The sequence below is a fragment of the Syngnathoides biaculeatus genome, chromosome 10 (genome assembly GCF_019802595.1).
Source record: "Syngnathoides biaculeatus isolate LvHL_M chromosome 10, ASM1980259v1, whole genome shotgun sequence".
NCBI classification, from domain to species: Eukaryota; Metazoa; Chordata; class Actinopteri; order Syngnathiformes; family Syngnathidae; genus Syngnathoides; species Syngnathoides biaculeatus.
Window position 1 is genome coordinate 29403090 of NC_084649.1, and position 18834 is coordinate 29421923.

General features: G+C 40.3%; 1 protein-coding gene across 4 annotated transcripts in view; it reads right to left on the minus strand.

Annotated features, from left to right (window-relative positions):
* Positions 1–374: 374 nt before the first annotated feature.
* Positions 375–18834, minus strand: part of aldh1l1 (aldehyde dehydrogenase 1 family, member L1) — a 108835-nt gene continuing 90375 nt past the window's right edge. For 2 of the 4 annotated variants that reach the window (XM_061831977.1, XM_061831979.1), the window contains 7 exons: positions 14707–14815; positions 12943–13042; positions 12776–12874; positions 4834–4999; positions 3847–3952; positions 3563–3762; positions 375–3276 (listed from right to left, as the gene is read on the minus strand). In XM_061831977.1, the coding sequence (XP_061687961.1) occupies positions 3221–3276; positions 3563–3762; positions 3847–3952; positions 4834–4999; positions 12776–12874; positions 12943–13042; positions 14707–14815 (836 nt within the window). In that variant the 3' untranslated portion in view covers positions 375–3220. Of the gene's footprint in view, positions 3277–3562; positions 3763–3846; positions 3953–4833; positions 5000–8608; positions 8703–12775; positions 12875–12942; positions 13043–14706; positions 14816–18834 lie in introns of those variants that run through there. The other 2 variants (XM_061831978.1, XR_009796759.1) reach the window with 2 other exon arrangements.

Below are 18834 nucleotides of genomic sequence, written 5' to 3' on the forward strand. Positions count from 1 at the left end.
TGACCGAGTCTCCAGTTAAAGGGTTAAGCTACCCCTTTACCCCAGCCAACTCTAACGCCGTGATCACTCCGGTTTTACAGCAGCTTCATCTCTTATGAATCGATTGCACTTGTCATTGACCTAGTAAATTTAACAATCCCTGTTAGGATCATACGGATTTGTTTTATCTTAAAGCAGAGATTATCAATGAATGACTGATTAAAATAGAATTTTACGACTAAATGATGTTAATGTCGTTGACGCTCGAGCTTTAATGAGGTTGAATGGTAATAATGAGACAACTCAATATAAGAATGACAAAGATAGATGAAAATGGAAATTTTAAGTATTTAATAAAATGATAAATATCATTCAGATAACATTCATTACTCGACAGTTACTCCCGCCAGTCGCAGGGTACGGTTGCAATGTTAAGGCAAAATTCAATGTAATTGAACATAAATCAATAAAAGGAAAAATGATTAAAATGATAATACTGATTGTAAGTAGGATGAGATAAATGATAAAAATAATAAAAAGTAATAAAATGAAGTAAGATTAAAAGCATTCAAAAGCATTAGAAATTCGGGAAAATAGACATTTTTGAGTGAGCCTATTAGGGGTAATCAAGTCCTACGAAGCTCGAAGCCTAATTTAGTAATCAGAAATTTTACGATTAAGGATAAATTGTCAAGCCAACTTGCCCTTCTTAGGTAACCATGTAATATCGCTGGTATTATCCCGCCATTACCTTATTATAGTAGTTTTACTCGCGCCCAATCTTAAAAGGAATCGTCAAAAATAAGCATCCCAAGTTGCTCGAAGACTTCTCCCCGCCAGCTTGCCACACGACTATTACTCCCGACAGAAGGACCTGTCTCTTTGTCAGCGAGAAATGAACAAAGAGACTCGGACTTCCGTATCGAAGGTTTTTATAGCTTTTTGGTGGAACATTCTGGAAGGTTTTTGGCTGTACCTACGCCCAGTGGGAAGGGCTCTCTTTGTTATCCTATTGAGCCCCTTTCGCCATCCCTGGGTTGACTTGTCACGCCCTTCTTAGCTCACTCAAATTAGGGCCAGGCACCCGCAAACTCAACTGTCATTTCGCCTTTAACCAACAGGTGCATCCTTTAAACACAACCTCAAACCTGGATTCAGTTTCACTCTAGTTCTTAAGCAATAGCATAAATGTATCAACATTCTTGTGAATACAATTCTCTCATGCATTCTCAGGCTTGTTCTCATTGGTTGCACATCGTGTGTTGCCTTCTCTGAGAGAGACAGTCATACACAGGTTATATTCTTTTCACAAAGCAGTTTCAAAGCATCATATTCTTTACGAAAGGTTCAATGGAAAAACAGTTAAGATCAGTTGCTTGCAAACATCCTGTGTGTGAGGGTGTCACAGGCTTCCTGTTCAGCAAACCAGCGATGGAGCAAACATCCCGTTTGTCACTTGCAGGCAGGTGTGCTTCGTCGTTGAAAAACCGTTGGAAACCGCAGGGTGTGAACAGCTGCTGAAACGCATTCTGTTGATGTCTTTATGTCAAAAACAAGATGTGAATACAAAAATATGAAAATGATTGCGTTCTTAAGGAATTTGATAGATGTATGTAATACAAAGATATAAAAATAATTGGGTTTTTAAGGTTACTGACTTTGGTATACGTATGCAGTGCGGTGAGATGCTAAGTGGGAAGGCTACGTTTATCAGAGAGATATTTGCTGTCCTGGTGACCCAATCAAGTATAATTTGTTTTGGCGACCTCTGGTATTCAATTTGAGAGTTGGTTCTAGGGCTCAGCTCAACACATGAACCCAAGCCAAACAAGCCAATTACTATCAATTCACTCCATTGCTATTCGTGGCATGGCAACTTACTTGACACTTAATTATATCAAAATTTCATGATACAGTCGGGCATTTTCACGTGTCCGATGGTGGTGGAGCTGCATGTGATTACACTCCAAATCGGCCTTGATTTCTTGGTTTACACACAGGATACGTCACATCCGCGCAAGCAGGTCATGTAAAATGCAAAACCCATGAAAATTCATAATTGCTGATAAAAATCACCATAACACCACCAAAACACTATTAAATGATATGAGATTAACCTCAAATTTTCAAAGTACAGTACATATGACCTATCGGATTAAGGATTTTCATTGTTCGGTGGAATATTTCTTTAAGTAGATGCCTCTGAGCATTTTAACATTTCTTGATCAAGTACATTCTCCCAAATTGTACATCATAGTTTATCCTTTTTTGGGCGAAAACTTTTTTTTTTTTTTTAATCAGGTGTCTCAAGCTGCTTCTGTGTTTGTAATGAGTTTTAGGGAATTGATTAAAGCTGCGATATGTAGTGTATTTTAGAGTGGCGTTAAATCAAATCTGAGTGATGAGAATTAAGATTTGAACGCAGAAAATAATATTGACAGACTCCCCGAATGGTTCCACTTCAGAGGAATTTTCTAACTATTAGCGGCTTTTAGTTAGCCAGTTCTTGGGTGACCACCTGGTGTTATTACTATGGGTCCTGTTTACAGATCTGCATTTATTGGTTTATTGCACTCAGGTATTCAATCCCCACATACTCTCCGCAGTCAGAAGAGGGGTACGTTTCATAGGTGAGGGGGACAAGGGAAGTTCCCCAGGAGAAATAGAAGAGGGAACCTTTTCTCCACGTTCAGGGGGGAAGATGGACTATTTTAAGCAGAGAATACGGTTGAGAGGGACTTTTTTTTTGCCTGGCTCTCCAACGCAACGCCTCATCTGAACTGTAGCTTGCAGCTGTGACACCTCTCAATAAATAATTAGCCCAAATGTCAGTCTCTGAGAGTGCTTCCTCTGCCTGCTGCCCTGACAAAAGGGTAAAATACACTTCAATGCAACACAGGAAACAAGATTTCAATTAATAGATTTATTTTGAGTGGTGAGTGACAAATGGTGTCTGTCTGAGCCATGCAGACATCAATTGTGAAATTGTGTGTTGTGTAGAAATATTTTGTCATTTATTTTTCTTTTAATATAACAAAGCCATTCCTTTAATGAGGTTAGGGTTAGGGTTGCATTTAGATGCAAACTTTTAAGGGTGTCCTTTATTGAAAAAAAAAAAATCCCCTTCTTCAAAGCGATTAGTATTTTAATTAGATTTAACACCTCAATGGAAATACAGTAAAAAGGTTCACGTAAGAATTATTATAAGTGCACCACTCCTGAGACTGGACATACGGCTCAGTCAGTACTCGATGGTCACAGCCTTTGTCTTCAAGTATTCATTGAGTGCCTCTTGGCCTGATGGAGTATCACAGACAGTAAATGTGAATTTTATTCATGACAAAATTCATACAGGGTTAGAAATTAGTCAAGTACAAAGTTCATGTGTAGTTAATAATGTGATTCTCACAGAAGTCAGTACTACAACTATATGGTGCCATTACTTGTGATGGACAGCAGTTGAATGAACTCAAAATCTTTGTGCAGCATTTTGTTAAATTTATTTACCAAATTTTTGTTGAGTTCCAGTTTGTATTAGAATTGGACAAAATAATGGTGTTGCAATGTTTTCAAGAATTCTTACCCAGGTCTTTGCCAAAGCCAGACTGTTTGAAGCCTCCAAATGGTGCAGCCACATCGGTCTTATTGTAGGTGTTTACAAAGACTGTACCAGCATTGAGTTTTTCACTGACATAAAGAGCTTTGTTAATGTCCTGTGTAAAAACACCTGAAGCAAGGCCATATTCTGTACGGTTTGCTCTTCTCAGGACATCATCCACTTCACTAAACCATGGACACAAAATGGACAAGGAAGTATGATGAAAACACGAATTTCCAAGAGTGATGTAATCTGTGATTTCAATTTACCCTGTCCTAAATTTGGAAATGATCATGATGGGGCCAAATGACTCTTCCTGAGCGATATGCATGTGGTCTTGCACATCACAGAACACAGTGGGTTCAAAGAAGAAACCTGTCAACAATTAAAGAAAGAACATTCAAAATATGGGGCAGTCAAAAAGTAATGAGCCCCATTTCATTTAACCTACAGATAATATATTTTTTGGCAGGCGGATTTCAGTTTGTAGTTGAAGTTATTTTTTTTAAGTACTCAAACTTTCATTCTAGACATTCTTTTTGACTGTGGTTTAGCAGTTTCCTTGCAGACATTTTGCAACCTATTGAAGCTATTTAGTGCTGGTTCCCTTTTTCCAAAGGATCCTTTTATCCATCCGTTGTCTTTACTGCTTATCCTCACAAGGGTTGCGAGGAAGCTGGAGCCTATCCCAGCTACAGTATCTTCTGGTGGGAGGTGTAGTGCACTAAACTGGTCACCACACAAGCACAGGGGACATATAAACAAACATCCATTTACACCTAGAGGCAATTTAGAGTCTTCAATCAAGCTACCAAACAAGTTTATGGGATGAGGGAGGAAACCCACACAGGCATGGGGAAAACATGCAAAGTTACCACAGGTGGGGCTGGGATTTGAACCCTGGTCCTAGAACTGTGAGACAGATGTACTACGCAGTGCTCCCCCTTTCCAAAGCAAGAAATGAAATAAAATAAATCACAGTTCCCTTCTTCTGTTAGTAATCTCAACAAAGGCTCATTTCCGAAATGACTGCCAGTAAGCTTCAAAGAGAAAAAATAAATCAATCAAACAAGTATGTAAACTACAAACCATGAAAATTTGAGAAAAAAAAAAACATTCTATTATTATTTTTTTTATTATTAAATTGGGCTCATTATTTTTTTGATTGCCACTTGTGCATATTGTACATATGCATCAACATTAATGGATAGCTAGAGACACCCAAGGCTGAAAAGCAGTTGGAGACAATGGCTTACCTGGCCGCTCAATCTGTTTACCACCATAGACCAGAATAGCTCCCTCACTGACCCCAGCCTCACAATATTTCACCAATTTGTCCAAATGGGCTTTGTGGTTTTGAGGACCATGATCTGTAGAACGGTCCAATGGATCACCAATCTTCATTTTTTTTATCTCTTCAACCTAACAAACAAATATTTTTATAAGATTTCATTTGCTTTTTGTTCCACCTAGTGTTGTGACTCAAGCATTGATTGATTGATAATTTAAGATGTCTAAGAGACCAGCAAACCTCAAGCATGATTGTATTAGCCATAGGATTAAATTACTATTTTGACAACAATAAAATAAAAACAGGAACACGCAAATATTGTAAAAATCTGGAATTATAAACAGAAAGTGAGAATCTGACAAAAGTCAATTTCACATTATATTTATTCCACATCAAACTTTATCTCAAGACACTATTAAGATTTTTCAGACACATTTTTCAGACTAGAAGTCAATTCAAAGCACAGTAACTCGCACTAGCCAAAGAATACATGATGAAGAAGAAAAAACCCGTAGTTACTATGGCACAGTTGCCATGGCAACACCAATAACTGATAAACTTGCATTCCTGCCTCTTGAACCTTAGCCAGACAGATTATTTTCACAAGCCACAGGAAACCTGGTTTATACATATAATGCCATAAAATTGTTTGCGCACCATGGGGGAGAATTGGTGAGTTTTGAACAATAGAAACCACAGACACACGCACACAGACACAAAGCAAAATCAGAATTTGCACATTCACATTTTATTTTTATTTTGTTTTTATTCATGTTCATGCTGTGTTTAACACAACAGAAGTTCGTTTACACAGTAAAGTACTAATTTCAGTCTACTTTTAACTCATACTCAAGGAAATTTTTGGAGGACTACTTTTTAGTTTTACTCGAGTCACATTATTGCTGGATAACATAACCCTTACTTGAGTACAATATTTGGCTACTCTACCCATCTCTGAAGTGGACATCCTCTAATGCTTCTCTTATGTTTAAAGTGTATGTAACGACAATTTTTGAGCGCAAGTTATCTTATCTGGATGAAAATATATGTTCAACTGTACCATAAATGCATATCTTGTTCGATGTTTTTACCGAAAAATGTAAATATTCATGTATTAAAGTCCGTAAACTTTGACCGAGTTTTCCGTATCTGACAAACGCCCCCTTCCGTGTGGTTTACCTCTGACATCACACAGAGGACTTGTCTGTGGAATGGCTTTATCGCTTGTAGCATTACTTGTTGACGCCGAAGAAAAACCCATTTGTTTCGAGAATTTCACAGTGATTGTAAGCTGAAATCGACCCGTAACAATGGTGAAGAAGTGTGTGGTTCAGTTTTGTCGCAATTTGAATTATTCTGGTCACAGTTTACATTATTTCTCCAAAGACCCCAGCCTCAGAAGACTTTCAAGGTTTGTGCAAACGAGAGCTAATGTTTCCAAACCCAGTCGGCAGTTTTTCATATGCAGTGAACATTTCACCCCAGACTCTTTTACTGGTGGAATCATGTCTGTGATGGGTTTTAAATGTAAAAACCTGGATCAGTGTCTACCATATAGCCAGTTCTGACATCTGAACAGACTGGTGTTGCTAAAGGGACCAAACGTGAACTTGGATCAGCCGCTGAACCTGGACACGATCCGACAAGCTCCGAAGCCCACCCCCCCTCCATTAGTCTTACAGGACCTGAAGTGGGAGATGAACATCAACTCTATACCCAAAAAAAGCTCACCAAAGGATGTACTTCTTGCGGCTTCTGAGGAATGGTGGAAAACAAGAGCAGGCTAGCTGACGAGCAAAATAGCTTTTACTGGAGATTACAAATAGACACCCAGCAAGCCGCACCACCTTCCACCCCACCATTTAACATCTATGAAAGGGACATTAGACAGATCTTCAAACAAGATCAACAAAGCGCCGGTCCCAGACCTTGTGTCCCCTTCCTGCCTCAAAATCTCCGCAGACCAACTGCTCCTGTCTTCACAAAGACCTTCAATAGGTCTCTAAAACAGTGTGAAATACAAACCTACTTCAAACGTTCCACCATTATAGCGGTCCCCAAAAAAGCACCAGTCTCAAGTCTTAATGACTACAGTCCTGTTGCTTTGACATCTGTGGTCATGAAGTCCTTTAAACACCTTGTGCTGAACCACCTCAAGAGCGTCACAGGCCCCCAGCTGGACCCACTGCAGTTTGCCTATCGGGCTAACAGGTCTGTGGATGATGCTGTCAACATGGGTCTTCACTTTATCCTTGAACATCTCGACAGCGAGGGTACCTATGCCTGTTCGTGGACTTCAGCTCTGCGTTTAACACCATCATCCCTGAACTCCTCTCCTCCAAACTTCTCCAGCTCAGCGTCTCGCCTGCCATCTCCCAGTGGATCTAGAAGGACACAGCATGTGAGGCTGGGGGACACCAACTCATCCATGCACACTATCAGCACCGTGGCACCCCAAGGTTGTGTCCTCTCCCCTCTGCTCTTTCCGCTCTAGACAAACGACTGCACCTCAAGGCATCCGACTGTCAAACTCTTGAAGTTCGCAGATGACACCACGGTCACCGGCTTCATCGAAGACGGCGAATAGTCTGCTTATCAACAGACAGTCAAGACTGGAGCTTTGGTGTGGTCAACACAGCCTGGTGTTGAACACTCTAAAGACTGTAGAGATGATTGTCGACTTCAGGAGGCATTATTCACCACAGCTGCCCTGACGCTGTCCAACCAGCTTGTGTCAACCGTCAAAACCTTCAGGTTCTTGGGAAGTACAGTCTCAAAGGACCTGAAGTGGGAGATGAACATTAACTCTATCCTAAAAAAAAAAAAAAAAAACAGAAAAGGATGAACTTCTTGCAGCTTTTGATGAAGCACGGTCTGTCACTTGAGCTGCTGAGACTGTTCTCCACAGCAGTCATCCAATCAGTACAGTGTACCTCCATCACAGTCTGGTTTGGGCCCGCCACAAAAAAGGACAGACTCCGACTGCAACGGATAATCAAAACAGCTGAACGGATTATTGGCACAACTCAACCCACTATTGAGGACTTGCACGCAACGAACTAGTTCCAGAGAAGGCAGAATTCTTTCGGATCCTCCATATCCTGGCCACCAGCTCTTATAGCTCCTTCCATCGGCAAAGCACTACAGCAGCAAATTTATTTTTAGCCTTGTGCCATTGTTGGGACACTCACTCACATCCTACTGGTCAAATCGATAATGGTATTTGTAAGATATTTTGTAGACTATCACACAATTCGTCACTTTAACCTGCTCCCTTTGTACAATTGTCATTGCACTGGTCTATCGTGGGAAACGCGAATGGGTAAAGGGTCTCTGTACAAGCTTTACACAATGTGGGACGTTGACACACTTACCTCTTACCTGTTCTAAGTGAAGAAGATTTTACATCTTGCATGCCTCTTACAGGGAATAGTTTCTATCAATAGAAATGTCTCTTGTTTATTGTTCTTGTTGATTTGTAGTTCTTTGTTCTGTATGTCATACCAGGGAAGCACTCACTGCCGGAGAAAAATTCCTTGTGTGTTTTTACACACTTGAACAATAAAGCTAATTCTGATTCTGTCACAAGAGCTGCTGAGACAGTTCTACACAGCGGTCATCCAATCGGTACTGTGTACCTCAATCACAGTCTGCTTTGGGGCTGCCACAAAAAAGTACTAACTCCGACTGCAACAGACAATCAAAACCACTGAACAGATTGTCGGCACAATTCTACCCACTATTGAAGTCTTGCAGGCCACTTGAACTAGGTCCAGAGCAAGCAGGATCCTTTCATACTGTCCACATTCTGGCCACCAGCTCTTCCAGCTCCTTCTGTTGGGTAGATGCTACAGATCAATGCCAATCAAAACTAGCAGGCATTCAAATATTTTTTCCCTCTGGCAATGAAGTCGTTAAATTCTTAATCAGTGAACCTACTATTTTCTGCCTTGTGCCGTTGTTCGGACACACCCTCATATCGTGCTGGTCGAATCAGTATTATTATTTGTAATATATTCTGTAGACTATCGCACGACTTGTCACTTTAAACTGCTCCCTTTGTACAATTGTCATTGCACTGGTCTAAAACGGGAACTACGAATGGGTAAGGGCACTCTGTACAAGCTTAACATAAATCGGGCCGTTGACGCACTCTCAAGTGTTCTAAATGAAGACTCCATTTTCCACATCTGTGACTCTTATAAGGAATCGTTCCTATTAACTGAATGTCTTGTTCTATGTTTTTGTCAGTTTGGTCTCTGTTCTGAATGCCATACCAGGGTGGCAGCAACAGCCTGAGACAAATTCCTTGTGTTGTTACACACTTGGCCAATAAACCTGATTCTGATAAACTAACTTTGAAATAAAAAATGGCCAATAAAAACAGAAAAATATTGTAGTTAATATTTTCATAATACTTTCCATTTAGGATGAGCTTTTGAAGATGGGACTAGTTAAAAAATTAAGTGAAACAGACAATGATTTAAGTAATTTTATCCATAATGAGAGTGCTTAAAGAGCATTATTCATGTGGCACAGATTGAAGATGGGATCAGGAACATCTTGAAGTGGTTTCGTGACATGATTTTCTGCAATCAGGTGATTACATAAAAATAATCATATATGACCCACTTGTCTTCAAGGTCAGAAAATTCAAAAATTCCCTTGAAGAGTAGCATAGCCAGGAATTATTCCATCTCTGTGATGCTTATATTGATTGGATCTTGCATAGAATAGAGATTAGTGTGGTACACTCTGTATCCAATAGTGTCATTTTTAAAGATTTTGAAGCAAGCAAGGGTGTCTTCACTTCATGAGGGAGGTAACATTTTTTTTCACGAGTCCGGAGTGGCTCAATGTCTGCCTTTTCCCTGATCTGAGGCTGGCTTGTAGTCTGCCTCGCTCTTCTTGTCTTTGCGGCTTTTTTTCCTTTCCTCCTGGTTGCTTTGAGAGGAGGTGCTGAAGATGAGTTTGCGCCAGTAACGTCGCCATCCTCAGCATCTGCTGGCATCTCCACAATTGTGTTAGAGTGCTCTTTCCTCTCCATCCAGCTTTGAGAGGCAGTGTTGGAGAGGAGTATTTCTCATCCAGGAAATGTCGTCTTCCCTGGCTGGCCGTCCAGTCTGGGTCAATAACCTCATCGTCACTGTCAGAGAGACCTTCTGCCTCTGAATCCTCTGGATCACCAGGTATCACTGGGAGAAGAGAATGGGCTTTCCTCTTTCTATAGAATATCGATGTGTCCACGTTGACTCACTGAAAACTGTGTTGCACAAAGTCTTGCTTGAATGATGTCCTGAGAACTGTCACTTATTTATTTCCAGTGAAATTAAGCCACTCCCACTCCTCCATTAGATTGAATAGTGTGACAATCATGTTAATGACTCGATATCACTAGTTTTGCATGTTGTTCAACAAGGTCCATCATCTTTTCTTTGTCTACAGAAATGAGTAAAGGTCAGTGCTAAATTACCAATGCCAGTCTGATTACACAAGACAATTTGTCTTGCTACTAGGATGGATGGTTGGCTAATCATGTCAACGATTCCAATCGTAAAAATCACTGAAACTCAGGTTATGAATACTAAAGCTACTTTGTACCTGCAAATTAACCAATTGACAGTTCTCCAAGCAGAGAATGTTTGCAGATGCATGCACGTGTGCCCTAATACAGCCTCAGTATCCCTTTGGCACAGTGTGTTTTTAAAATATTATTGCTTCCCTGTATTTATTTATTTTTCTTCAACAAGTTAATTATGTAAGCATCCAAAAACATTAATTTAACAAAAAAAAAAAGAAATTTTTTGAAAAAACTAACCAGAAATATGTTATGCATATGGGAGCCGTGCTTAAAGTTCATTATCACAAAAAAGTCTGTTCTTTTTGTGCATGACATGTACACCAAGTATAAAAAAAAGGTTTGAGATTTTCACTTCCAAGCAAATTTGTAAAATTTAAAAGATTCTAAATTTAGTGTGCCAAACGAATACACTTATTAAAAGGTGAACGCACATCACACAAGACGCCTTTGCTAAAAAAAAAAAAAAAAAAAAAAAAAAAAAAAAAAAAGCATGTCAAAGTTGCTTTAAAATTTGCTGAGCAACATTTGAACAAACCAATTAAATACACGGAGAACGTATTCTGGCCTGATGAGACCGAAATCAAACTCTTTCAATGACAGTGTACAGGTTTGTAGGAGAATTGGCACTATACATCTCCCTGAAAACACCATATCAACTCTGAAGTTCGAAGGTGGGAGCATCACAATGTGGGGCTACTTTTCAGTAAATGGTAAAAATAAATTTCACATTATTCAAAGAAGGCTGAATGGTCAAATGTACCGAGACATTCCTGACAAAACCCCTGCCATCTTAAATGATAAAAATGAAATGACGGTGGACATTTCAGCTGGATAACGATCCAAAACATATTCAGAGAGAAACTGTTAATTGGTTTCAAAGACCAAAAATAAAGCTCCTAGATTGGCCCAACCAATCACCTGACTTGAATCCAATCGAATTTTTATGGTATGAACTAAAACACAAGGTTCATAAAAGAAGCCCACAGAACCTTCAAGATTTGAAGACTACTTGTGTGGAGGAATGGGCCAAAATCACACCAGAGCAACGATATTCCTCCATACAGGAACTGTATGGAGGAATTAGTTGCATGCATTGAATCTGTCAATGGAAACAAGTCTTTTGTATGAAATATTAAATTAATACTAGCTAGCATGTTCAATACTTTTCCTGTGTCATTTTACAGTATTCCACGTAAGGTATAGGTTGTTTTCAAGTGACGTCACCTGTTGTGCTGCCTCGAATGGCGGCCATTTTTTATCACTGAGCACCGTTACTCATACATACACAAGGTGGACATTTGTTTCTAACTGCATTTATTGAAGATGCGACCGACAGCACATCAAGCCCAGATTGACTACTAGGCTACCTGGCATACACATATCATGGGACTCAGGACTGCGTCACAAAGGCGAAGTATTGTGCCCTTGATCTTTTACATTATGTGACAGAAATCACGAAAAAGGAGCAGTGGGATCGGACACTTGTCTGCTCAAGACACTTCTTAAATGGTTAATGCAGTCTAACCTTTTTATAGTTAGGTTGTTGTAGCTAACGAGTCTTTCGTCGGAAGTATGAGATGATGTCCCCAATTTCGCAGCTGGACTGGTGTACCGGATCGCGAGCCTCTTCGTCGAAAGGCTTTGAAGAAAACGCCGACTAGGAACTCTGGAAAAAGCTTCAGCGAATTGGCGAGAGTTGTTGAAAAAAAGTCAGAAGAAGGCTCTCTGATGGTTAGCAAGTCTTCTCTTGTGTACTTGAGTCCCGAGACGCCCGTGAAATACAAAAACACAAACAGTAATGGAGAGCATTCCGGAGACTGCCACAATGTTTGGTGTTAGGTTAAATGGTGGCGCGCAGTGGTGTATGTATAATTCAGCAAAAAATGTGACATCAGTGAAAACAACCTATTTTTTGAATTTCTTTATTCTACTTTGTTAGTATTCATGAATTTCTTGGACTGTTTGCAACATCTGGTGAAATTTCCATGTCAATAGGACCTTTGAAAATACATTTAATGACAAACATGTTGACGTGTTAAATACTTATTTCAGCTGCTGTAAGTCATTCCAGACTATAAATTGCCAGACCAACCAAACCATGAAAAAAGTGTGACCTATAGTCTGAAAAATAGGGTAGTTTGTTTTGACTCTGCTGTCTGGAGCTAGGTTGGCAATGCAAATGAAAACATTCTCAATTGCCTTACCTCGATAAGTAAGAGATGGTTAAAAAATACACAAGTAAAATAAATTTGCATCAGATCTAAAACCCCACTCCTCACACATTAAAGAGAACTACCTGAACACCCAACATGAACAAAAGACATACCACTTTAGTCACAAATTGGTCATGTATGCTCTCTTCCACAAACAGCCTGCCAGCAGCTATGCAGTTCTCTCCCTTGTTGAAGAACACTGAACTCATGCCCTGAAATACACATCACCCAGTAGTTTCATCGCTGAAGAGTGCACTACAAAAATGACAAATATACATACCATGCGCACAGCCTTGCCCATGTCACAGTCACTGAAGATGATGAGAGGGGATTTTCCTCCGAGTTCCAATGACACTTTTTTAACATTACTGATTGCACAGCTTTTGAAGAAGGACAATCAAGATAGAGTGAAGAAAATAAGTATTTGAACACCCAGCTATATTGCAAGTTCTCACACTTAGAAATCATGGAGGGGTCTGACATTTTCATTGTAGGTGCATGTCCACTGTGAGAAAGATAATCTAAAAAGAAAAATCCAGAAATAAAAACACACTTATTTTTTTAAAATTATTTATTTGTATGATACAACTGCAAATAAGTATTTGAACACCCGAGAAAACCAATGTTAATATTTGGTACAATAGCCTTTGTTTGCAATTCCAGAGGTGAAACATTTCCTGTAGTTGTTCATCAGGTTTGCACACTTTGTAGGAGGGATTTTGGCCCACTCCTCCACACAGACCATCTCTAGATCAGACAGGTTTCTGGGCTGTCGCTGAGAAACACGGAGTTTCAGTTCCCTCCAAAGATTTTCTATTGGGTTTAGGTCTGGAGACTGGCTAGGCCATGCCAGAACTTTGATATGCTTCTTACGGAGCCACTCCTTGGTTTGCTCGGCTGTGTGCTTTGGGTCATTGTTATGTTGAAAGACCCAGCCACGACCCATCATCAATGCTCTGACTGAGGGAAAGAGGTTGTTCCCCCAAATCTCACAATTCATGGCCGCGGTCATTCTCTCCTTAATACAGTGCAGCCCTCATGTCCCATGTGCAGAAAAACACCCCCAAAGCATAATGCTACCAACCCCATTCTTCACAGTAGGGATGGTGTTCTTTGGATGGAACTCATCATTCATCTTCCTCCAAACAATGTTAGTGGAATTATGACCAAAAAGTTCAATTTTGGTCTCATCTGACCACAAAGGTTTCTCCCATGACTCCTCTGTATCATCCAAATGGTCATTGGCAAACTCAAGACGGGCCTTGACATGTGCTGGTTTAAGCAGGGGAATCTTCCGTGACATGCATGATTTCAAACCATGACGTCTTAGTGGATTACCAACAGTCACCTTGGAAACGGTGGTCCCATCTTTTTTCAGGTCATTGACCAAGTCCTGTCGTGGATGGCAAAAGATGACACGCTGTGGCGACCCCTAACGGGACAAGCCGAAAGGAAAAGAAGAAGATTGACCAAGTCCTGTCGTGTAGTCCTTGGCTAATTCCTCACCTTTCTAAGGATCGTTGAGAAGTGATATCTTGCATGGGGCTCCACTCTGATCAAGATTGACCGTCATGTTTAGCTTCTTCCATTTTCTACTGATTGCTCCAACGGTGGACCATTTTCACCAAGCTTCTTGGCAATTTCTCCGTAGCCCTTTCCAGCCGTGTGGAGTTGTACAATTTTGTCTCTGGTGTCTTTGGACAGCTCTTTGGTCTTGGCCATGTTACAAGTTTGAGTCTTATTGATTGTATGGGGTGGACAGGTGTCTTTATGCAGCTAACGACCTCACACAGGTGCATCTGAATCGTTAAAAAAAAAAAAAATCATTCATTGTGATTTCTGGATTTTTCCTTCTCAGATTATCACTCTCACAGAGGAAATGCACCTACGATGAAAATTTCAGACCCCGCCATGATTCCTAAGTGGGAGAACTTGCAATACAGCAAGGTGTTCAAATACTCATTTTCTTCACTGTACATTAAAATGGTTATAAAATTACGTCTTATTGGTTTGATGAGTTTTCAAACTTGATTTGACCACTTACCTCTTCATGATGTGTTTACCAATTTTCGTGGAACCTGTGAATCCCAGTTTTCGGACATCAGGATGGTCAGATAGGCGCTGACCAACCAGAGTGCCTACAAGAGAGGTGACTTTTTTTTTTTTTTAAATACAAGTGGTTCAGTTTGATTTGGAATACAAGCAGATACAGCCACCAACAAAAGATGTAAAATATCTGTAAGAATCATATTGAGGTGCCAAGATCTAATAATGTAATAAATTGAAGAGAAGACTTCTTTTTCTTTCGGCTTGTCCTATTAGGGGTCGCCACAGCACATCATCTTTTTCCATTTAAGCCCATCATGTGCAACCTCCTCTCTAATACCCACTGTCATCATGTCCTCCCTCACAACATCCATCAACCTTTTCTTTGGTCTTCCTCTCACTCTTTTGCCTGGCAGCTCCATCCTCAGCACCTTTCGACCAACATACTCACTCTCTCGCCTCTGAACATGTCCAAACCATCAAAGTCTGCTCTCTCTCACCTTGTCTCCAAAACATCCAACTTTGGCTGTCCCTCTAATGAGCTCATTTCTAATCCTATCCAACCTGTTCACACCAACCGAGAACTTCAAGAGCTTCATTTCTGCTACCTCATGTTCTGCTTCCTGTTGTTTCTTCAGTGCCACCGTCTCTAATCCGTACATCATGGCCGGCCTCACCACTGTTTTATAAATTTTGCCCTTTATCCTGGCGGATACTCTTCTGTCACATAGAACACCAGACACCTTCCGCCAACTGTTCCACCCACTCTTTTGCCTGGAAGCTCCATCCTCAGGTCATTAATTAAAACAAACTTAGACAAAGTTTTGTTCGCTGCCGAAGTTGGGCAAAAGCATGTCTTGGTGGGTGTTCTTCATTGGTTTTCACCACTCTTTGGAGTTGGCAGACTGTAGGCATCATAAGTGGGAAACATAATGTTTAAATTTGAACGTTTCTGAAAGAACATGAAAGTTAGCCCCTGTTCCAGTCGGTTCTTGATTCTTGATTCTTGATGCCCAACCCTAATGACTATAGATGACAGGCCTACAATCATTGAGACCTGAGATTGCAGGTTTGTCGGGGGCTGGGATGGCCCCTCAGTCCAACACTTCGAATGTGATTATATTGTGCAAGTGTGGAAGTCTGACGAGCTCACCTCCGCTCTGAGCCTCACCTTATTCCGTGCAAAACATCAACCAAGTCCAATTGGGTGAGTGAAACATTAAAAAACTTCTACGCCAACATTGAGGCAACAAACAAGGTAAACGGGACAAAATTCACAAACTTTGTCTCACAGTATTACAAACAACCTTGTGCATCATCAGTGGGTAGGTAACGGAATCAACATTTTACAGCATTTGGTTCTATTACTTCAGTCTTCAAAATTCATGTAAAAGTAAAAGGCAGCAAGCCGAAATCAGGAAGTCAAGCAAAAACTTGTACATATAAACCATTTGATGTGTCTACTAATTGGATAATTGTAGGCATGTTTCTTAATTAATACAAAATGTAGTAGCACAGGGGTGCTCAATGTGTCGATTGCCATTCAATCGCGAGGCAGTTTTGGTCGATCGCGAGACGACGTGCCCAAAAAAAAAAAAGACGTCAGCCTGACCGATTGAAGCATTTTTGACAATGCCCGAGACCTGTTGTGCTGTTGGTTGTCACAATAGACTAGACGGTTCTTCAAAGATATCATTCTTGAGAATACCATCTGAAAAGACCAGAAAAGATAGATCGATTTCAACAATTAAACAGAATGAATGGTGCCTAATGAAATACACACACTTATGTAGCGATCATTTCATTTCAGGTATGAATTATTCTTCTCAATCTCAAATTCCCAAGAAGTATTTATAATGCCAAGTTGACTCATTGGAGAACAATGCGTATTTAAAAAAAATAATAAACCGTCTGTCACCAAGAGGTTTACGGAGGTAAGCTTATGGTAGTGTTACGCTTCCATGCACGGAGACGACTCCCTCTCCTAGATTTTTTTCCAATTATAGTTAATGAATGCGAGTTTGTGTAAAACCATGGGTCATTTATTTAAATATTGGTATTTGTATTGAAAAAAAATCTGAGTGGGTCCATCACTATGTGGGATTTATTCCTGATTGAGAACAGATCCAGCAACAAAGTATTTGTATGCGTCCAGACTTTTGTACGCTTTCAAACTCTTCTGTGTAAATCACGACGTCTTAATCACCAGATACATGTGAATAGCCAATTATCCAAGACAGAGAAGTGAATTAACAGTCAAATTTCATATCAGCGAAAACATCGACTTTGACATTAAATATGAATCCTCTTTGCCAAGTGTCTCTAATTTTTCCATGTACCTTCGTTTATTACAACTTTATAAATGTTTAACAGTATCAGGGAAAACCTCTTGGTTTCGTCTCAACAGAATTAACTTTCGACAATGCTTTGTTTGACCAGCAATGTAGATACGTTGCACGATCTCTATAGTTTACCTTACACTGCCTCCCTCCACTCTATAAAGGGGTACAATCATTCAACTCCGTCGAGTTGGCTTCCGGTCCCCGTACCAGAAACAACAAATTGAGGAGGCTCTGACCTGCACGACTGTACAGTAAATAAATCCTGCTGAATTTGGACCGAATGTGGTGAATACTCAACGTGGGACCCCACTGGTGACGACTTCAGTGGACTAAAATCATCATCTGTGTAATCTAAGTACCCAAATTGGAGCCGTCTGGGTTCGTGTTGAAGCTGCGTGGCCTAGCCTAGCCTAGACTAGACTAGCTCCTTGACATCAAGTCGCATACGTAAACAAATATTTGCTAAGGAGGTAAACATCAAACGCAAGTACTTATGCGACCTACAAAACCTAAGCATATCTGTCAACTTTTTGGAGTGCCAACCTGTATAAACTACCAAAAAAAATCCTTATAGACAGCAAACCAATCCTTATAACATACCGAAACAAAATATATGTCAAAGTAACGGAGGTAAAAAACACAAAGTTTTTCAATTATTTTTATTGTAGATCTCCATAATGATAATATCTGAAATTAATGTCTAATTAACAAAGTGTATTTAGTGGCATTGCTGTGTTCAGAATTGTATTTATGTGTAACTTTCTTCAACTCTAAATGCTGACCCTTCGGCTTGAAATTAGAGCATCCATTCGATTGACTTTGCATTGCAATAATGTGTTTCTGGAGCAAGTGATTTTCTGAACTCTGTGTGAACTTTTCTCACTACACTGAAGATCCTTTCACAGTCTGCATTGCTGTGAGGTAAGCAAACCACTGCTTCCATCACTTTGCTGAGATAATGGAACATTGGTTTGCTTGTAAAGGCTCCGTCACACCATGACGTTCTGGTCAACGTTCTCTGAACATTTCAATCGTTCTATTTTTCAGTGTTCTCAAATGAGGATGACACATCTGGCGTGTGATTAACGTGTGTCTAACGCACGAGAAGTGTGTAACAGCGACCATATAAGATACCCCTAAAAACCATTAGCGTGTGCTAACGTGTCACTGGCGCGCGACAAGCGATTTGTCAACGTTAGACGAGCGTGTTGAGCGTGTGACTAAACGGGTGAATGACGACAGAATATCGTTTTGCTGGCATGTAATTTTTATAGTGGAACGGGAACGAAAACGTTGGAAATTTCATACTCACTTCAGTTGTTCTCGTGAGTTTGAACAGTCAGCATCATGCCGCCTAGACGAAAAAAAGGTGTGGTGCGGACTTTAGCAACTAGCGCTGCAAGTAAGAATGCAAAACATCGGTTTATATACCCATATGCATGGACGTTCGGGAAACGCTCGAATGACGCTCAATGTTTGTTTGACTTTAGTTACACGCTGTGTCCGCTAGGGGATTGTTCAGTGGTCGTTGACAAGTCGCCAGTGAGTCGTTCACTGCAAAGCAAAAGATTAGGTAACAACCAAGTAACGCTAGAGTAACGACTGACTAACGATAGCCAAACGCGTGCAACACTCGGAGAACGTTAGTAAAACGTTCCACGCACGTTCTTGAACGTTCTGCAGCGTTTAAAATTAAACGTTGATGAACGCTGGTCTCGGTGAGAACTTTTGTGCATGTTCAAAACTTTTTTTCTGGACCGCCAAATTGGAGCCGTATTGTTCGC